The 21224-nt window shown below is 37.9% G+C and overlaps 1 protein-coding gene and 1 long non-coding RNA gene across 13 annotated transcripts in view; one reads left to right on the forward strand and one right to left on the reverse strand.

Moving 5' to 3' along the window:
* PACRGL (parkin coregulated like) overlaps positions 1-18619 on the reverse strand; it is a 41701-nt gene extending 23082 nt beyond the window's left edge. For 7 of the 12 annotated variants that reach the window (XM_017959303.2, XM_017959296.2, XM_031664092.1 and 4 more), the window contains exons 1-7: positions 14374-14444; positions 12098-12165; positions 11818-11972; positions 8723-8790; positions 6844-6934; positions 3632-3766; positions 3014-3121 (exon numbers count right to left, since the gene is read on the reverse strand). In XM_017959303.2, the coding sequence (XP_017814792.1) occupies positions 3014-3121; positions 3632-3766; positions 6844-6934; positions 8723-8790; positions 11818-11972; positions 12098-12149 (609 nt within the window). In that variant the 5' untranslated portion in view covers positions 12150-12165; positions 14374-14444. Of the gene's footprint in view, positions 1-3013; positions 3122-3631; positions 3767-6843; positions 6935-8722; positions 8791-11817; positions 11973-12097; positions 12166-13847; positions 13939-14373; positions 14445-15809; positions 16160-17550; positions 17636-18534 lie in introns of those variants that run through there. The other 5 variants (XM_031664095.1, XM_031664096.1, XM_031664094.1 and 2 more) reach the window with 5 other exon arrangements.
* A 142-nt stretch (positions 18620-18761) lies between these two features.
* The window catches only part of LOC116274099, an 89654-nt gene continuing 87191 nt past the window's right edge, over positions 18762-21224 (forward strand). Inside the window, exon 1 of the long non-coding RNA XR_004182580.1 lies at positions 18762-18846. This is a non-coding gene — a long non-coding RNA (uncharacterized LOC116274099). The remainder of the gene's footprint in view (positions 18847-21224) is intronic.

The raw sequence follows: 21224 nt of genomic DNA on the forward strand, positions 1-21224 counted from the left end.
TAAAATAGCATATTTTGCGATTTTGTAATCTGCAAGAGCATTGAAGACCATGATGGAAAGCTTTGCCTCTAAAGCACACATTTTCCCGCAACAAAAAGGGAAGAGAGGACAAAGGACAGAGGATTTACATGAGTAATTTAGTAATAGTGAATGCCCTGGGGATGGAGAGGGTCCCTCTCTAGTCTTCCAGTTGCTTTCTTCAGACTGCATTACCCTACTGAATCTGTATACACCCTGTATAGCACAGAGGTTAATAAGCAGATCCAGGGGCCATCAGCATCAGAATCACTTGAGATGCTATTTAAAAATGCAGATTCTTGGGTCTCATGTCATACTTAACCGGAATCCCAGGGCAGAAGCCCAGATTCTGCATTTTAAGCAAGATTTTTAGGTGATTTATTCCCTCTGTAAAGTCCCATACATTTGTAGCTCAGGAAAGGTATAGTTTATTTTGCATACAGGAAAAAATGAGTTGTATATAGGGGTTCAGTAACTGGTTTTGAAAAATTTCTTCTAGAAGAATACCCTTTCTTCCAATAAGCATCTAATGTAGAAGTCTATAAACCAGATGAAAAACAAGGCTTTGAGGCTGAAAGGTATGGAATATGGGGGTGAGGGACGAAAGGGGTCCGATAGCAACTCACTGACATCCTCAGTGGTGTCTGTCTCATAGTGAGTGGTAACAGACCAGGAACTAACCCTCACACAACCTATTTCTAGAGCTCTTTATATAATACCAGGATCGGACGGTCAGGGTGGTGTCTAGGTCTTCCCAAAATGCTGGCAGCCCAGGAAAGCTAGATAACCTTTCAGTCAGTCCTTGTCTAGGAAAATGAGAGCTCTGAGGAATGTAAGTGACCAAAGATAAATGCCACTGACCCAGAAAGATTAAAAAACAAAACAAATGTGTACAATTGTTAATCTGGCCTTTTCTGCCACTGGAGGTGGGACTGAGAGGCTATTTAGGAAGCCTTGCTTGACTGACTTTGAGGAAGGATCCAGTGTGATTCCTTTTCTCTACATATCACTTCCCCTTGACTCCATCCCAATATTCTCAGCAGATGTCCTTGCTGCTTATCTCTACATCCCCCACCCACCTGCAAAAAACAAACACAAAAAACAAAATCAAAACCAACAATCTCCACAAGGGCTGAGAGCATGCCTGTTTCTGCTCAGGATTATCTTCTACAATGCTTGGCACACCTGGCACAAAACAGGATAGCAGAGTGCAAGAGATGATTATTAAACCACTGAATATTTCAATGAATCACTTTGTACATTAGTGTGAAATTCCCGTAGCTGGTCAGCCACACCCCCTGACATGAAGCTTACAATTATCTGCCAAGATTCTCTTTCTTCTGTCCTAAGACTCCTCAAATGTCAAGGCTTGAGAGACTATTCTATGTCTTCTCCTCACCTGAAACCTCATGGAATTTCATCTACCACTTATGAGCATATCTATCCTGATAGTCACCATCGCCCCTACTTCTTACAGTGTTAACCAGGTGGTTCTTGGTGTGTATTACACTATTTGTGGAATAGGAAGTTAAAAATATAGTTCTAGGATCTCTCATATGGATGGATCCAAGAAAAAATAGTGGACCCATGACCAAAATCATACCTCAGCTGTGAAATACAGAAGAACGCAGACAGGGAGGTCCTACCTAAGACGTTAATCTTTCTAACGGTACGTATGTCCCTTGCCTAATGTTTGGCCCTTGCCCCTAGCTCTTGAATGATAACCTCTAAGCTCTTGGAATGTCCTGCCAGATAGGGTATCCTTGTCAACATGGGAGTTTCGGGCAACACCAGGTAGTCTATACAATGTGATTTATGATGAGAACTTTGGTTCACAGGGTATTAGTTCGACTTCTAGAGAGGGTGTAGACTAATGTCAACCACACAGGCAGGCAGTCTTGCCTGCATGACAGACACCAATAAAAATCCTGGACACTAAGGCTCAGGTGAGCTTCTCTAGTTGGCAATACTCCATGCACGCTGCCACACATTGTTGCTGGAAGAAGTAAACACTGCATGAACAACTCCACTAGGAGAAGAAAACTGAAAACTCCATGCCCGGTATCTCTTGGACCCTGCTCTATGTGCCTGTTACCTATGCTGCTTTTAATCTTTTTTTGTTATAAGAAACCGTAACAGTGAATAACAGCTTTCCTGAGTTCCATGGATCATTCTGGCAAATCATCAAACCTAAGAGTGGTCTTGGGAACCTCAGGAGCTGCACAGGGTCCCAGTAAATATTTATAGTAAGGACTAAAGTTACACGTATCAGGAAAAAGTCTCTTCCTGAATGCAATTTACAGATTCACTAAAACATCACAATGAAAACCAAAAATACTTAAATGTGTTTGGTAATATATGATCACACAAGACAGTGTATGAGCACTGCTTATAATTCATAGTTATTCAACATGAACATAATACCATCTTACTGTTCATTAGCTTTTATCCATTCAACCTTTTATATTTTATTTTATTTGACCAAGTCTTGCTCTGTCACCAAGGCTGGAGTGCAGTGGCACAATCTCGTCTCACTATAACCTCCGCCTCCCACGTTCAAGCAATTCTCCTTCAGCCTCCTGAAGCTGAGACTACAGGCGCATGCCACCACACTTGGCTAACATTTTGTATGCTAGTAGAGATGGGGTTTCACCATGTTGCCCAGGCTGGTCTGAAACTCCTGAGCTCAAGCAATCCACCCACCTCCGCCCCCAAAGCACTAGGATTACAGGCGTGAGCCACCAAGCCTGGCTGGTTTACTTTTTATTATAACCTTAAACTCTGCTCATGTAGCTGTTTTCCATTAAAAAAAATAATAATAAAACTAATACTGTCCATTAGTAAAATGTTTTATGAATGAGTTCTATATTTTTTGTTAAGGATGATAAGATTTTTAAAGTTTTGAGTTAAAGATTTGAAGTTGTTAAATCATAAAGAGAGATGATTGGTGCATGATACATACAGCCAATCATTATCTAATCTCTGCAGTACTTACGCTTGTAAGCAGATGCTTCAGATGGTCGTTTAGAGAAGGACCAACAACAACACTTAGCTGAACTAGGGCATTCAATCCTCTTTCAAACACTTCATCATCCGAATGGACCTGTAAGGTTGGTTAGTTGGGGATGTAGGGGCATCAGGGAAGAGAGGAGAAAAGGAAAGAAAAGATAGATTAGACAAAAGGGTAAGCAAGTAGAGAAAACGGTAAGATTAAACATCTAAAATCAGAAGATAGTCAACAAAACCTAGAATTTTAAAAATAACCTTAAGCACAGGACATCTAGAAGCAAAAAGAAAATTTTCCATCTGACTGAAGCATTAACTAAAATATATCTAGCATACAGAAAGACTGATTTGAGGTTGATTACTTCCTCAAATTACTTAAAATGTCCCTTTTTACCTTTAGTACATCCTCTAAAGATGTCTTCAAGTATGTAGTTATCTGGCCCTGAGTAACAGTCCCCTAATTCTGCAAATACATCAAAATCACAGATAAAGAACTAATTTGCATATAATTTGGAGGAAAAAAGACACACAATATTTTAAATACATTACAGCTTTCTTTTCTATCGTATGTTTTCAACTATAAAGTAAAATGAAATACATGACATACCAGAGCTGCCTTTAGCACAGGAATCAGTCTAGGTAGCAAAGGAACAGCTTTTTCAGAAGCACCTCTGACCAAAAGTAATTCTCTAAAACCCTCCTTTGACACAAAGGTGTATGGATGCTTGGTTTCTCTCAGACCCTGCCAAAGACCAAGAGGAAACATGATTTACTACCCATTTCATTATGGTAATAACAGAAAAATTGAATGTTTACTTGCTTAAACAAAAATCAAGTTTCATTCTTGTTTTCCTAATCATAATTACAATTTCAGCAGTTACAATTTCAGTTACACTGAGAAACTGAGACAAAGGGTCCCTTGGTATCCCAAGGGAGACTGGTTCCAGGATCCCAATGGATACCAAAACCTGTGGATACTAAAATTCTTCATATAAAATAGCACACTATGTGCACATACTCTCATATAGTTTAAATCATCTCTAGATTACTTATAATCCTATTACAATGCAAATGCTTCATAAATAATTTTTATATTTTATTGTTTTATTTGTATTTTTTATTGTTGCACTGTATTTTTTTTAATAGTTTCTATCTGCAGCTGGTTGAAACCCTAGATGTGGAACCCATGGATAGGAAGGGCCAGCCGTACAGGAGACAGGAGTAATCTCTACCCACAGAAGGGAAGGAAGGGAGAAGAGAAAGAAAAAAATAAGAAAAAGGAAAAGAAAAGAAATGAAAAACAGGGGAGGCAAGAAAAAATATAAAAAGAAAGAGAATATAGGGAGGAAGGAAAAAGCAGGAAATGGAAGGAGGAAAAGGAAAGGTAAATGAAAATACAGAAAAAAGAAGGGAAACTCACTAGGATAATAAAAACATTTTGTTACGTACACTCAAACACTTTCTGAAAGCAGAGCATATTACTCTGTTTATAACCACTCCTTTATGAATGCACGGCTATGAGACCTAATACATTTAGTGATTTTATGACTTAATAAGTTTCTAAAATAAATTTCCTTATATTTAAGTATTTTATATTAACATATTTAGAAAGCAAGTATTATACTATATGCATTTTAAAGGCATGTTAAGATTTTAAATATCATTTGTAATACTGAAATGCAGTATGAAAATATTTTTTAAAAACTGCAGATCATATCTCACTATGCCTTTCACCCTAAATGCATTAGAAACAATTAGCTAGGACTCTTTTATGATTTTATCAATCACAGTGAGTCAAGATAAAAGGGCCATCTGACTTTTTTCAAAATGATAAAGCAAAACAAACAAAATCAACAGTAAACTCCTTCAGTCTGACTAATTATCTATGAAGTGAATAAATATAATCAGCTGCAAAATCATGCTTAGAAATACTAATTTTCAACTAATTTGTCCTTCAGACCTAAATATCTGCTTCCAAATAGTAATGAAACATTTCCCTTCCTCAAAGGTGTCATGCTTTTGAAAACCATCCTGCCAAGCACATGGGTATCATTTTGGATCACAGGTTCTATCATCTTAGCAGTGTCCTGTATCCTATTCATTTTAGAGATAACTCTCAGATTAAAAGCTGAAGTGGATTTCAGCCATGGTTCTTCTGTCACTACTTATCTGTTAGAAAATGAGGCCAGGAGAAAGACAAACATCTACTCAATACAGAAAGAAAAGCATTGACATTTGGACAATAGGTACATAAAAAGCTGACTTTAAGCAGAAGTTAGAGTCCCTTTAAAGATATCCCAAATTAAAGCACTCCCTGTACAATGTGATTAGCCACAGTACACTTTCCAAGCTATCACCAGTTTTGATTAGTTTAAAAAAAAAAACAAAAAACAACAACAACAACAAAAACATGGTTTGCTACCCGGTACAAAAGGCTTAAAGTTTAAATAAGAACTAAGGAAACATCACAAATTTTGTGTGTGTGTGTGTGTGTGTTTGAGACAGCATCTCACTCTACTGTGCCTGGCTAACATGAATTTTTTTTTCTTTTGTAGAAACAGGGTCTCCCTATGTTGCTCAAGCTGGTCTCAAACTTCTGGGCTCAATTGATCCTCCCGCCTTGGCCTCCTAAAGTGCTGGGATTACAAGCATGAGCCACAGTACCCAATCTAACCTTTAATGCCAACTTCAGAACTGAATTTCAAAATAGGCTACCTGTAAAAATATACTACCTGTAATACTAAGCAATAAATTAAGAAAAACAAAAACTTATAGTTTTTGCTAGTAACTGGTTAGTTTACTCTTAAGAGAGTAAACATATTTGGAAAATTAAAGGAGGAACTAGAGACTTTGATGTTTCATTTTAATTAAAGAATCTCAATTGGAAAAATTACTTTTTTCTCTTCTGCTCCCACTTGGTCCTCCCCACAGGTTTTATAGGAAAGGCAAATGATATTAACCTAAAAAGGTACTGCCATGTTTATAGAGTAAGTTACACAGTAGTAACTCATCTAAGTAAAACTATCAGTGAAAGAACTCAGGTGTTTTATTACTAATATCACCCAAACTCGAATCATTTGTTTCTTACTAATGACAACAAAATGATCCTTAACTTTTAACAAGGCAAGTAATTAAAAGTTTAAATACAAGACAGCTGGTTAATTCATTGCTCTACTTCTGATTCTAATTCTAGGAATAAAATTCATAGAAGATAGCAATGATTCACTTGAAGCTAAGACTCCACCAACATTTTTCCTGACACAAATGTTAAACTATATAAAGAAAGCTATCAAAAGTTTTTTGTTTTTTTTTTTAAATAGCCTATAAAACTACCTCCATGATATTGTACTGGAAATGTACAAGTAAAGCAGAGAGCTGGAGTGTTCTCCAAAAGAACACTTAGGTAGGTAGTCTCAATTCCCTAAGAAACACATCATGTGAACACAATTGGTTGTACACAGAACCACTTACCACTATCTGACAGTTTTCAGTTTAATCCCGGATGTTTCCCTGATTTCACTACTACCAAAAAATCTCTCTCCTCATTGAGTCCACGTATTTTTTTAAATAAGTACAAATATTTCATCCAGTTATCTATAAATCCCTATGCAGACTAATTCCATGTTTACAAAGCTGATTAATCAATTTCAAATAACTATATAAGAATCATAATTATTTCCTAAGGGGGTGTGGTGTTTCAATGCCTATTGTGTGCTTCCTTTTTCAAAAGCACAGAATGAAATTTACTGACAAGCTACAAAGTAACATTTAATGCAATTTTTAACATTTTTTTCCTAATAGAAGAGATAGCATATTTACCTCGGCTAAAGTAATAAGAAGTGGATCAAATGAAAGACTTTCAGGAGGACATTCCCACTGTAATCTGTGTTTTACTGAACCATGTACCAATCTAAAATATAAAAGTCAGTGAATGCAACAAGAAAAATATAATTCTATATTAAGCAGGTATCATCTAACATAGAGCATAACCATATTAGAACAAGGACATTTTACAAAGCAATGTCAATAATCCTACAAAATCCTACTCTTTCAGCAAAAGTGACCCCACATGGGTTAAGGTTACAGTTTTGGTGCTTAAGTATGTTGCTGTCTGTGAATCTTAACGCAAACGTTCCAGGTGATATCTTTTGGTAATATGACACAGTAGGTAATCTACAGAAATGAAAAAATGCAAACAAAATGTAGTAATTATTAAAAATGTTGTACAAGGAACATTCTTTTTCAGATATAGATCATGTAACCCTAACACTAACAACCTGAAGGCAAAACCAAGTTTTCTCCCTGTTAAACAGAAGAAAACTGAGGCCAGGAAGGTAAAATGGCCCATTCAGGGTTACAAAGTGGTGGCCCCTGAATTAGGGTTTCCGCCTCTTTTAACTGTTTTTTTTTTTTTGCTTTGTTTTGTTTTTGTGATGGAGTTGCGCTCTTGTTGCCCAGGCTCAAGTGCAATGGTGCGATCTTGGCTCACCGCAACCTCTGCCTCCCAGGTTCAAGCAGTTTTCCTGCCTCAGCCTCCTGAGTAGCTGGGATTACAGGCATGTGCCACCACACCCGGCTTGCCTTTTTTTTTTTTTTTTAGTAGAGATGGGGTTCCTCCATGTTGGTCAGGCTGGTCTCGAACTCCTGACCTCAGGTGATCCACCTGCCTTGGCCTCCCAAACTGCTGGGATTACAGCCTTTATTGAGGAATAACTGATTTGCAATAAACTGCACATATTTAATGTATACAATTTGGTATGTTTCTCTGTACAAATACACTCAAGGAACTGTCATCACAATCATGATAGTGAACTTAATCCATCAACCTAAATGCTTCTCTGAACTCCTTTGTAATGTTCTCAACTTCTTGACTCCTTTAGGTTTATTTTCATAAGAGCAAGACGTCTCTGTAAAATTGTTTTTACATTTTTGCAACAATAAATTGTTGAGGGGTGGGGAGTAGAGAGTTAAGAACCTTTAAATAGGGTTTCAAATCAGAATCTAAATATGAAATAACAATAAACTGAAGAGTATTTATTGAGCTTATTTTTCACTCCAAATCTGAAAATACCATTAAAAAACTAGATTTCTTTAACTTTGGAACAAAAATAAATAAATGCTGTAATCCTTTCCACAATCAAAATAAAATTTTCTATCATCTAGAACAGGCTAAAACTGGATGTACTCTGAAGAAATGCTTTATAGAAATAAATCATAAAATGATATATTATCCATAGTCTGTATTTTTAAAAAAATAGTTCTGACATCTGTCTAGAAAGGCAGCAAGATTTATATCCAAAAGGAAGCAAAAACGGCCATATGTATTTATTATGAAACAGAAACAATTTCATTAAATTGACAACTTTCATTTTACCAACAAGATAGGATATTTTTTAATTTGCAACTTGCTCAAGTCTGTGAATGCTTAAATTGCTTATTTCAGAAAAAGGGTTTATGTAAATTTCTTAAACTAATTGATGGTTTATCATATATCCCAATAACTGTATTTTGGAATTAAAATGGTTATCTTCAACAACATCCAGGGATCTATAACAGTCCAAAAGAAAGTGTGAATACAGTCACCTTTATTTCAACCTCACTAGTAAATAAAACTTATAATACATTTAAACTAAACTGTATTGATTTTACTCAAATGATTTTGAATAATTTGGTCAGTTATAAATTGTAATGATTTTACCTGCAAGGAATACCTCCTTTAGAGTAAATAGCTGCAAATGCAGAAGGCGCTCGTGACTGTTCACCAAACTAAAATAAAAAATGAAAATATTACTATCACTCATACTTCTGAGGTCAGACGCACACAGCCATCTTGCTTTTCAAACCACCAAGCTGGTATCAAAGTGTATCATTTCTACCCCGCAACACAATTGAGAAAAATTGTCAATTCTCTCACTATTAGAATACCACAACTACACTTTGTACATCTTTTTTCCCCTAACGATTCAGAATGCTTGAAGGCGGCTGAAACCACATATTGATAGTTCTACCCTCTTCCCACTGTGACCCTTCAAGGTGAGGACTCTATGGAGAAGGGGTGTTAAGTACAGGAAAAGTATATTTGTTTTTTGCCTCCTGCACATCTCCTACTTTGTCCTCCAGCCAAATACAGATGGTGTAGGTAGTCACATTTCTCCAAACTAGCTTTAGGCTTCTATAAAAAACAAAGGATTACACTGGGCAGGAGGGAGAGAATTGAAGATGGAGAAGATTCTCACAAATACATGCCTGGATGTATTCTTTTAGATATATAACTTCATAACCTTTCAGTTTTGCTATATCTGAATAGATTGATTTTATACCTACTCTCAAAGATGATTTAAGGGATGGTTAATCTCAACAATCAAACAATCACAGCAAAAATAATTTCAATATAATTAATAAGAGACTTAAAGAGGATTTAGGAACAAAAAGTAAATATTTTATCACATGGTACTTTTAATATATAATCAAATGAAAAAATAGTTGCCTGAATTACAAAATATAAATTGACTTGTTTTAAAGACATAACTACATAATGTTTTTCAAGTCACACACAGTGGTAGTTTTAAAATGTCCTTAAAAAGTTTAGAATCAGCTCTTTTTTCCTCTGGAAAAGCATGAGTTTTGAGTAAAAGCACACATGAGAAAATTCATTCAAGTTAAATTATAATAAAAGATTGATCTCTGGCCGGGCGCGGTGGCTCAAGCCTGTAATCCCAGCAGTTTGGGAGGCTGAGGCGGGTGGATCACGAGGTCAGGAGATAGAGACCATCCTGGCTAACATGGTGAAACCCCATCTCTACTAAAAATACAAAAAATTAGCCAGGCATGGTGGCAGGTGCCTGTAGTCCTAGCTACTCGGGAGGCTGAGGCGGCAGGCGAATGGCGTGAATCCGGGAGGCAGAGCTTGCAGTGAGCCCAGATCACGCCACTGCACTCCAGCCCGGGCAACAGGGCAAGATGCCGTCTCAAAAAAAAAAAAAGATTCATTTCCAGGACTCAATCCATGTTATGTGTAACAATTCACAAGAGGAATGTTTCACTTATCTAGTTACAATTTCTGCTAACAAAGAAATACAAGTTTTAAAAATTATTTTCAAGTAATAAACATATTAGGTAAGAAAGTTATTTGAAAAAAGAGAATAGAAGATGGAGAAGATTCTCACAAATATATGCCTGGATGTATGTATTTGAAAAAAGTGCTACACATATTGGGGAAAAAATTAAGACAAATTAGTACTATACTCTCAACATATTTTACTTCTACCACCTACAAGCAAACGATCTTTTTGGCCCTTACAGATCATGAAAATAATCCCTAAATTTTCAAAATACCCACAGAGACTACATTTCTGATTGAAATGTTAAACAATTCCTTTGCCTTTCTATTTTGTTCTAGAGATAATCATGGTTTCATCTTCCACGTCCCACAAAATCAGAATTTTTTTATGAATGGATTACTTTTATTGATTTTAACCAAATTTTACCAAGTCTAAAGGGAAAAATGTGATCCCATTCAATTTTTAATAATTTCAGGCCATAGTTCAACTCTGCATTAGTGTTACATACCATACTATACTGAATTAGCATTTCAAAAAGTTTAACTCAAATATTCAAAATATTAATGTACATAAATCACAATAGTGAATTCACATAAAATGAACACACCTGTTTATTAACAGAGTTGAAAAATCTGAAAGTTTCCAGCACACCAGATGCCTCCACTGCCTCTCCCAAATCCCTACTACCTTTCGTCCAGAGGTAAATATTATTCTGACTTCCAACTCATTTTAGATTGGTAGCCTTTACATATCTTAGACATGCTTATCTCAGGTCAAATTATTCAACTATTTCCCAAAACTTTCCTCAATTTTTACTAAAACTTAGGACTAAGGTCATTAAATATTATTAATTCAAAAAGTACTTATTTAAAGAGACGAAGAAAATTGAAGCGTCACCACAAACTCCCTCAACTAAATATAAGCAAAGGAAGTGAGAGCAACAAGATTATTAGCGCCTTCTTCAGGTATTCAATTTCCTTGACACTGAAGATTACAGAAAGAAGCAAAGGAACATAGCCGCTCCAACTATTTTTCACTTTTCTTTTATCAAGCCAGACACTCCTTCCATCTTGGAGAGCTCACTATACCCGTACTTCCTTAAGTACCTGCCATACTCTACCTACCATCAAAGTCAGTCAGGAGCTTCAGCCACTCTCACAATTCCCTTCGAAAGCTGAAATCACTAATATCTCACCCTGAGTTGAGCACGGGGCAAATAACACCTGGTGCTGTTGCACAGGTGTGTTCACTTCTGTTTTTTATTACATAAATCCCATGTTTATTAAATCTCATTAAATTTTTAGGAAAGGGCAAAGGAGGCTACTACTACAATTAGGATTTCTAGTGGAGCTAATTTACAGAATACAGAGGAACAGTCAGAGACCTTTATGCAACTATGGAAGCACGAAAAGCATTCTGTGGCAACTGAATACAAGTTTATTCATTGGGAAGTAAAACAACACTGCAAATAAAATCTAAAGCTAAAGTGCAATTTTCTATGCACTACAATGCGATAACCCAAAGAGGTTAACTTCTGTGTCTCCTTACCTCCATACTCACTCCCACATGTGACTGATTATCTCGGTACCTCATCATCATAACCACAGGCCGTTCCTCATCATTAGCTCAAAACTAGTAAAGGGACAAAACTCAAGACAGCATACAGAATTGTTCAATACTGTGTGAAATGCCTTTAAAAAATCTACTGAGTTAGGAGTAGTTTTGGACCTACCGGGTTAATTGTTTTAGGGTTCAGTTTATCACTTGGTCGAGGATGAAGTTTTCTTGCAGACTCTGGAGAACTGGTTGACAATGAGGATTTGCTTCCTTGAACTGCATTCCTGTGTTTTATCTGTGTGGTTGATGATGTCCTCTGATCATAGTCACCTGGACAAAACAGAACATCAATAAAAACCAGGTAAAAGCAATAAAGTTCACCTTGCATCCATCTGTAACACATAAAGTGCCATTAACAAACTTGGCCTCTTCACTTAAAACACAAAGCTCTGTACCTCTTGCTCTGTTTTTCAACTGTGTACCTCCAGAGCCCTCCGATTTCCGCATTGCTTCCCTTTCACTCCTGCAGTTTAAAAAAAAAAAAAAAAAAAGTTGATTTCAAAATTTGTTTGGAGGAGCATTTGTTATTAATACAAAGACCAAACCAGAACAGAGTATACAATTATATAATACAGTAAAAGATACACAAAAAAGTTGATATGGAGCAAAATACTGGAAAAGACTAATGAGAAAACATGAAATTATGTCAACTTCAATAGTATCAGTAACAGCAAAATAATCATCTCCAAGAAAATGATGTACAAAAGTCAACTTTTTTTCCATTCAAATTGTCAAAATAAACTGTTAGAAACTCACTTCCAATCCTTAGCCACATTAGAAAACACAGACTAGATTTCTGAAAGGAGTGGTTGGCACATCCCCTATCATCCTCTCCACCTTCTCTGGCTTATTTCCGAAGTTCCAAATGTTAACATGTGCACATCAAGCTCTACTTTTCCAGTGACATAATGAACTCTCCTATCCAATGTATCACAAGCTCCTTAAACTTAATATAACTAAAACCGAGGTTGTCACACTGAAGTTATGAATCCCTTGTTAGCCCAGGGTACCACCAGTTTTCTGGTTCTCATACTGAAAACCAGAATCACCATTGTTTCCTTTTCCTTCATTTCCTACACTCAATGCTACATGTTGTGATGACAAAGAGCGAGCTTTGGGCTCAAATATGGGTCTACATCTCAGTTCTACCAATTATGAAGTTTATGAATTTAGGCAGATTTAACCTCCCTAAACCTCGACTTCCTGACCTGTTTAAAGAGGGAAATAAAAGCCTATCAAGGTTTTCTGGGGGAGTAAATGAAATTATCTCTCAAGTTACTCACCCACGGAATACTGGTTCACTTTTCCCTTACACAGTTCCTTTTTTTCTGCTAATGGAGGACTCTAGTTCATATCCCAAGGTTTCCAGCTAATCCAATTTCTACAATTGTGTATCTCCAGCAAGGAATACACACACACACACACACTTATACCCTAGTGCCTACTGGTATTTTTAGGCCAAGCTTCATTCCCAACTTACATGAAGCCTTTCCTGATCTTGGTTTTTCAAATGCATATTTCTATGGCATTCTGATTTCTATCCTGTGTCCTTATTTCTGCTTGATTACTCTGTTCCCTCACTTCCATGACAACTAGTTACTCTATTAGCACGTGTCTCACTTTAATGCCTTTAATAATGACTGCCTCTCAAGTATAGCGTAAGATCTTCCCTTAGGACAACACAGGTAAAGTCCTCTTCCACCTCCAAATGACAGCTTTTCAAATTTTTGATGGCATTAACTCTTAACTCCTTCATTTTTTCTTCCTCAGGATAAACACTGATACTTTTTAAAATTATTCCTCACATGAAATGCTTTTAATCCACTTAACAAATTAGAAATCCTCAAAAGGAGGACAAATAGCCAGATATCTCAAACATGATATACCAGCTTAAAGTCTGATACCATGTAAAGATAAACTAAATGTAAACTTGCTTCTGCACACGGAATAATTTCAATTTCCTTGATTTAATACACTGATCTCATTTATCTCATCCCACTACCAGCAGATGACTTATTTCCCAGTTATCACACTTCACCTTCATCCCCAGAGCATTTTCTAGTACTATGGTAATTAAAATCTCATTAAAGTTGTCAGATAATATTCTAAAATAAGCTGAGAGAAGCTTCAAATATGTTAACCTACTATCGTACTTCTGTGATCATTCAACAAGTATTTAATATGGTGCCTGACTTTTGTTTTGAGAAGCTCCTGGAGGGGGAACAACACAAGTTTCCGTTGGGAAAAAAAAAAAAAAAAAAAAATACATCAGTTTCCTCAACTCCATAATTGGGCATAATTACAGGAACTACTTTAAGTGTTGATGAAGACTAATACGAATATATGTAAAACAACATTTCTATAATGGTTGGCATACAGTAAGGGCCACATGAGTCTTAGCTATTATTATAATTTTCTTTACAAGGGTACAAAGTGTTCTTCTTTAGTATTACTAACAACAGTGTGACCAAATGTTTTCTCCTTCTTAAAAAATTTGGTTTAACATCTTGGGCTACATCCATTTGAAGACCAGGTGAGTTCAATTTCTTTTGATCATCAATTGTTAACAGCTGCAACAGATGAACACGAAGCAAAGATGCGTACCCACAAACATAACAAATGCATAGGCAGCCACATCAAATTATGATGCACATTTTTCAATACTACCTACCAATTCAGCAGAAGTTTTGGATGGAATTTTATAGTTAAATTTCTATCTTCCTTCACGTCAAAAAGTTGTTCCTGTAACAAACCAATGGGAAGGTGTTGCATTATATTTTGAATGAGTTCAGAAAGTCACCAAAACTCATTTGAAAAAGTCTTATACATGCTAGAAAATTGAGCTTCTACAGTTTGAGTATACAGGACAATTTTTAAGTACAATGTACTTATATAATTTTCAGCAATAAATACACATACAGTAATGCAAACATGTATACATTCCCTTTCAGAATTCTGTATTAGTTTCTTTCCAAAGCAATTGCTTTTTCACTTTTTTATCCTTTACCTTAAGGACAAATTACAGTTGGCTCTCCGTATACGCGGGTTCGACATCTATAGATTGACCCAACCACGGATACGGAGAGCAGACTGGGGGACTTCAACATGGGTGGATTTGGGTATCTGAAAGAGACTGGGGGGAGGGAGGGAGTCCTGGAGCCAATCCTCCACGCACACCAAGGGACAACTGGAAGTGTGGTCAATTTTTAAACATAACCACCTGGGAGCATACCACTGACAAGCCTGGAGTATGAGTTGTGAAAGAAAGTTTAATAAATCGTATCCTTGGTAACTCCTCTTCCAAGTGGCTTTCCATTAAATAACATGTGAAGGATGGTGTAAAGGGGCAGTGATGGGAAGAAGCGAAGCAGTAAGAACTATTTTGTGTTATAAATATTATCAAGGTCACCGCTCATTCTTTTACAAAACAAGATAAAGGTTCTAATTATAGATATTAGAATCCATAAATCCACTTAACCTGGAACTAAACTACGTCACAATATCAGAAAGCAAACAAACCACCCTATGAAGCCCACACATTCCCCTTAAAGCTTCCTTGGCTGCTACAGGTCATCTATCTACAAGGGACTGCCGGCATCTTTGTCAATGGCAGAAAAGTGTACTTTCTATCATTGTTTGGACAGCTGATATAGCCTATTTCTTTCCCTGTATGTACTTTCTCCTGTACTCAGCTTTTAGACCACTGAACTAAAAAAATTCTCAGTCAGCAGAGGCCACATTTTTTTCCTGCTTTCTAAAACAGGTCTAGAAAGTTCCAAACGTGTAAGAGCCCCACTAAAGAAACCATGTTCCATTTGTAAAGCTCTGTCAAATTCTAAAAGACCCAGAGCCCAATAGTCACTTATCCCAATCCCTTTGTTTAACCACAAATTCAAAGGGCCAGTATTAGGGGTCGCAGAATCTGCTTAGGGCTCTTAGAATCAACTTTCCATCTTCCCAGCCACCCCTCCTACACTCACTTCTAGATACTTAAAGACCAGTCCAGGGCCAGGATGCTATCAAAGCTAGCAAAAGAGGAAGACACAGAAAAAAAAAAGAAAAAGAAAAAACAGATTATTTAAATGGGCCGAGGGAGGAGGAGTTTACCAGTTTTAATTAAGGTTGACGAAGGATACTCTCGACAGACCCTCTACCCCAGGAAAGGAGGGGCACACTCCAAGTGCTCACGATCTCAAGGGTCCTTAGCAACGGGGTCCCAGGGCCCTAGCCACAGATCAGGAAGCAAACCGGCTTGGCCGACAGCGCGGACTGGACACCCGTACCCACGGTTCACGGCTCTGGGGACTCGTTCCTACCGCGCCTCTCTCCCGCCGCGACCGGCACACAAGCTGCCCCCCACCGGGGGCCGGGGGAGCTTATGCCCCGCACTCGGTGGGCCAACAGCCGCGGCCACTGCCACCGAGCGCCGGCCTTCGGGGAAATAAGGCTCCGCGCGGCCCGCCCCCGAATCGGGTCGCGCCGCGCAAAGGCGTCAGACGCACGCTGCGTCTTCTAAACCAATAGTAAGAGGTCGCGGAGGAGCCCCGGAAGAGGGTTGCCCAGGCAACCAGCCGCCAGGCGTTCAGCGAGCAGCTCACGAACTACAGACGCTGTCTCTGGCGACAAAGGGGCACCTGGTGGAGGATGTTTTTCGACTAAGAGGTCCAGAGAGCAGAGGGAAGATGACGGGTTCCCAGTCGCCTGCGCCCTAACCTCTCTCCAACCCATGCGCTTAACTCCTAAACGCTTTTCTCGCACACTTAATACGCAATGTTCCTCAACTATCTTACCCTAGATACCCGGAGAGCTGAAGACTGTGAACTCCTCCCCTCGAGTCTTCAGGGGTGAGAGCCAAAGCCATCTGCATGCCCAGCTGTGGGATTTTCTTGTAGTTTCCTGTCCTATCTGGCTAACTCACAAGCCTAGCTGTGGAAATTCGTTTCCTGTCATATTGTATGAATCTCATATGTTATTGCATTCTTCACAGTATATCCGCATTTAAGTAGTAAAAAGCATGATTTTGTGCTCCACATCATAACAAAACTGATGCTGCAGGAAAATGCATGTTCCCTTGCATTGCGTGTTCCACCAGCAACAATTTGGGTTGTCATAGTTAAGTCCAAGCCCTTTGGACCTGTCCACTGCACTCCTCTGTAGCATCCTCTACTGTTGCCAACCCAAAGCCCTAACTTTTTGCGTAGGTAACACTAAATTGGCATTATCTGAGCACTCGAGGCTATGTAATCCTTTTGTGCTCGTGTAGCTCCATCCTTGCTTCCTGCCCAGCACCCCAGAAGCATCTTCATTAGACTGAGTTTCTTCAGGATAATGCCTTTATCTTTGCCCTTTTTGTTTCTCCGGCTTCAAGCATAATGCGGTGGGTATTCAAGAAATGCCCTCTGAATGAATAAAATGAATGAATAAATTCTGCCTATAATTTCTCTAATGTTCTGTGAACCTTGCATACAAATCTAAATTTTAAAATTTATTATAAAGTATTTACCTTTCTTTCTCACTAGATTGAAATTGTCCTTATAGCTTTTCTATCCCCAATGCCTAGCGCACTGCATGCTTAACTAACGTTTTTCTTTAAAAGGAAAAGAACAATTTTTTTAAAATCTTGTATCCTGTATCTTCGGCTACTTTTACTTTATAATCTCTCCTCTCCAGCTTCCTCAAGACCTATTATATTTTCCTTACCCTTAGCATCTTCAGTGTTGGACTCAGCAGAGCTCCTAGTTCGTGACCTTTTAACCCCTCCTCCCTGTACTGTAAGAATGATTTGTATTCAGTATTGCAGAGGAATGACATGCATATACGTTCTGGAGTTAGGCTATCTAAAACTCACCTCCACGCCTTATCAGCTATGAGTCCTTGGGGATGACAACCCCTACAAGCCTCCATTTCCTCTTCATCATTGGGTTCTTGTGAGACTGAAATTTAAGAGCACAAATACCTGACACATAGGAAGTACTCAATATGTATTGACTAGTGCAATTATTCAGGTGAAAGCAAATTAAGACTAACATAGAGGACATCGTAAGTGGCAAAAGTCCCATGCTATGTGTTGGTGTATGAACCATGGACGATGATATGGATTTTTCATATCTTTATAATAACCACAATTAGTATAAGCTGCTCCTAATCACAAATAAAACAGCCTCTTCTAAACTTTGTCATCATTTTAGACAATGAACAGAAAACATGCTCCTTGGCATTGCAACTCTATCAGGGTATTATGCAGTAAGTGGTGGGTGCTTTGTTGAACACACTAGTTTGACAAGCCTGTGAGGCATCCTGCGGGAGCTAACTAGCATACAGTTGGATCTGCTCGTTTAGAGGGCAGGAAAGAGACCTGGGCGCACAGCTATGGATTTTAGAGCCGTCAGCATATGTAGACGCTGAGTTGGGCCATAGGGGTAAAATACCTTCTGAGGAAAGCTCACAGTGTGTGAGAAACAGAGCACTGATTGTGGACTTTTGTCTTCTATTCAGGTTTTAAGATTTAATTTTCTATTTAAGAGAGAATGGGATGAGGGAAAGAAGGTGACCTATTTGTCTAGCAGTATGATAAATGATTCTGAAAAGACAGAATATGCCATATATTTTCTGTTTGCTCTTGTATAGGTACACTCTTCCCTTTGTCCTGTTACTTGCTCTGGGATGCTGATCGGTATGAACTATATCAACAAGGCTCCAATGCCTTCTGGTTTCTGACTGGGTTTGGCTGCTGAAGAACACTAATAGGAGATTAGAGAATTAGAGGAAAGTGAAGTCAGAGTATTCATTCTCCTGCTCCTATCCTTAAGGGGTTCCCTAAAGCTGGTCATACCCATAAGTGAAGGTCACATCTTTCTGCTATGGTCTGATTGTTTCTCTTCCTTCAAAATTCATAGGTTGAAATCCTAACTCCCAAGGTGATGGTATTTGGAGGCGGGGCTTTGGGGGTGGTGATGAAGTCATAGGGTTGGAGCACTCATGAATGGAATTAGTGCCCTAATAATAGAGGCCTGAGAGAGAACCCTCACTCCTTCCACTATGTGAGGACACAGTGAAACAATTTCATCTGTGAATCAGAAAGTAGGCCCTTACCAGACACTGAATCTGTCAGCACTTTGATGTGGACTTCCCAGCCTCCAGAACCGTGAGAAATCAATTTCTGTTGTTTATAAGCCACCCAATGTATGGTATTTCACTATAGCAGCCCAAATGGACTCAGAAACTTTCTAAATGTCAAACTTCAGTTCTAGGCACAAAATCTCAGAGGCTACTATCTCTAGATTACTGTACTGTCTGTGTGATTCCCTGTACCTTTATAAGTAAAATTTCTTCAAATTGTCCTATTTTTAATTTGTTACTCCATATTACATAACATTATGAATTAGGTAATAAATCTAACCAAAATAAACCACTCAGGATGATTTTTTTTCTCATTGTCCTGGTTCTCATTGTCTTGTGAAAAAATTATCCATTATTTATTTATTTACATTTAAGCCACCAAGCATTTTTAAGAAAATGTTGTCTTAGTTCTTGTAAAGAAAATCTCCTCCTTTTTATACTAATTACAGACAGAGCAATCATTCCCAATGATTATTCCCAAGTCCTATCATTGAGAAATGAGATACAAGAAATTTGTATAATTTCCAGCACACTTTGTCAGGAAATGTTAGACATCATCATTATAAAGTCATTGAGTGTCCGCTTGCACATGGAACAAATTAAGCAGTGGTAATGGCTCCTCAGGTGAAAGCAAATGAAATCAACATGAGTGAGCATATAAGGTAGCATTGTCCAATAGAAAAGTGATGCAAGTCACATAATACAATTTTAAATTGCCCAGTAGGCATATTTTTTTAAGGTGGAAAGAGTCATGTGAAAGTAATTTTAGTGGTATATTTTTATTAAGCCAATATGTTATGGCTTTATTAAGCCAAAATATTATCACTTCAACTTGCAATAAATATAAACACTATTAATGTGACATTTTACATTCTTGTTATTTGTGCTAGGTCTTCAAAAGCTGGTGTGTATTTTACATGTATAGCACATTTCAGTCCATACTAGCCACATTTCAAATATTCAATAACCACAGATGGCTAGTGGCTAGCGTATTGGAGAGCACAGAAAGCTGTGGCCACTGAGAGTTGAGCAAACACAGAATGAAGTCAATAGATGTGTCAAATAGCTAGAGAGTTCATACTGTTTGTACAACACACTATTAGATGTTTGAGGATCAATCCAAATGTAAAGGATATGAATTGGGTATGAACCTCAGACTACAGAGTCAGTGCAATTAACACCTTCCTTTATGATTCACAGTACTATTCAATTTCTTTTACAAATGTCTTTTCTTTCCATGAAAGAAGCTTACCCTTCCTCTCCTTGGAATTGTGCTGAGAGGATGAGGCTTGGAAGAGTGTGGCATCTGGTCCTCTGCTGTCATCTGCTGGGATATACGTACTTTGGTCTTTCTGGTCCTCAGTCATTTATCCTTCATTCATGTAGATTGCTCATGTCTGTTTTTCCTTCCAGGTTCTCATTTAACTATCCAGGAGGTAGTCTATTCTTCCAATCTGAAGCCAAATAAATTCAGCTGTTAGTTTCTACCTTGTAGAAACCATGGGAACCTGTGAGGTTGCTGTAGAGTCTTTTGTCTAGACATACTATAAGGCCATTTCTTCTCATACTATACCCTAAGTTCATGGGTATCTAGGCCCTTATTAGTTCTGGGGCATTGCCCTGGCAGGAGGATGGAGGATGGAAAGGACAGGGCATATTGTCTCCTTGCTCTCAGATCTAGAGCTTGACTCTGACTGATGACATATTCTTCTAGCTCTTCCAAATAATGACTGGCCTTGACCTTAACTTTTTTTTTCTTTATTATTACTTATTATTATACTTTAAGTTCTAGGGTACATGTGCACAACGTGCAGGTTTGTTACATATGTATACATGCCATGTGTTGGTGTGCTGCACCCATTAACTCACATTTACATTGGTATATTCCTAATGCTACTCCTCCCACTCCCTCCCCACAATAGGCCCCAGTGTGTGATGCCCCTTCCTGTGTCCAAGTGATCTCGCTCACTCCCACCTATGAGGAGAACATGCAGTGTTTGGTTTTCTGTTCTTAAGTGATAGTTTACTGAGACGATGGTTTCCCAGCTGCATCCATGTCCCTAAAAAGGACAGAACTCATCCTTTTATACTATGCATTCCATGGTGTATATGTGCCACATTTTTAATCCAGTTCAATGGATGGACATTTCGCTGATTCCAAGCTCCTTATTAGAATAGTGCTGCACAAACATACATGTGCATGTGTCTTTATATGGCAGCATGATTTAACTTTTGAAATCCAAAGTCAAGAATTCAGCTCTTAGCATCAGAACTTTATGATAACAACTCCTCCCTGAGACAGTAAGCATAAAATAGTTCAGCTACAGTCTACATGGAAAAAATGTCATGGGATAGCAGGAAATGTTACTTTTACAGAAATATTTTATGACATTAGTTTATAAT

The sequence above is a fragment of the Papio anubis genome, chromosome 3, assembly GCF_008728515.1.
Source record: "Papio anubis isolate 15944 chromosome 3, Panubis1.0, whole genome shotgun sequence".
NCBI lineage: Eukaryota > Metazoa > Chordata > Mammalia > Primates > Cercopithecidae > Papio > Papio anubis.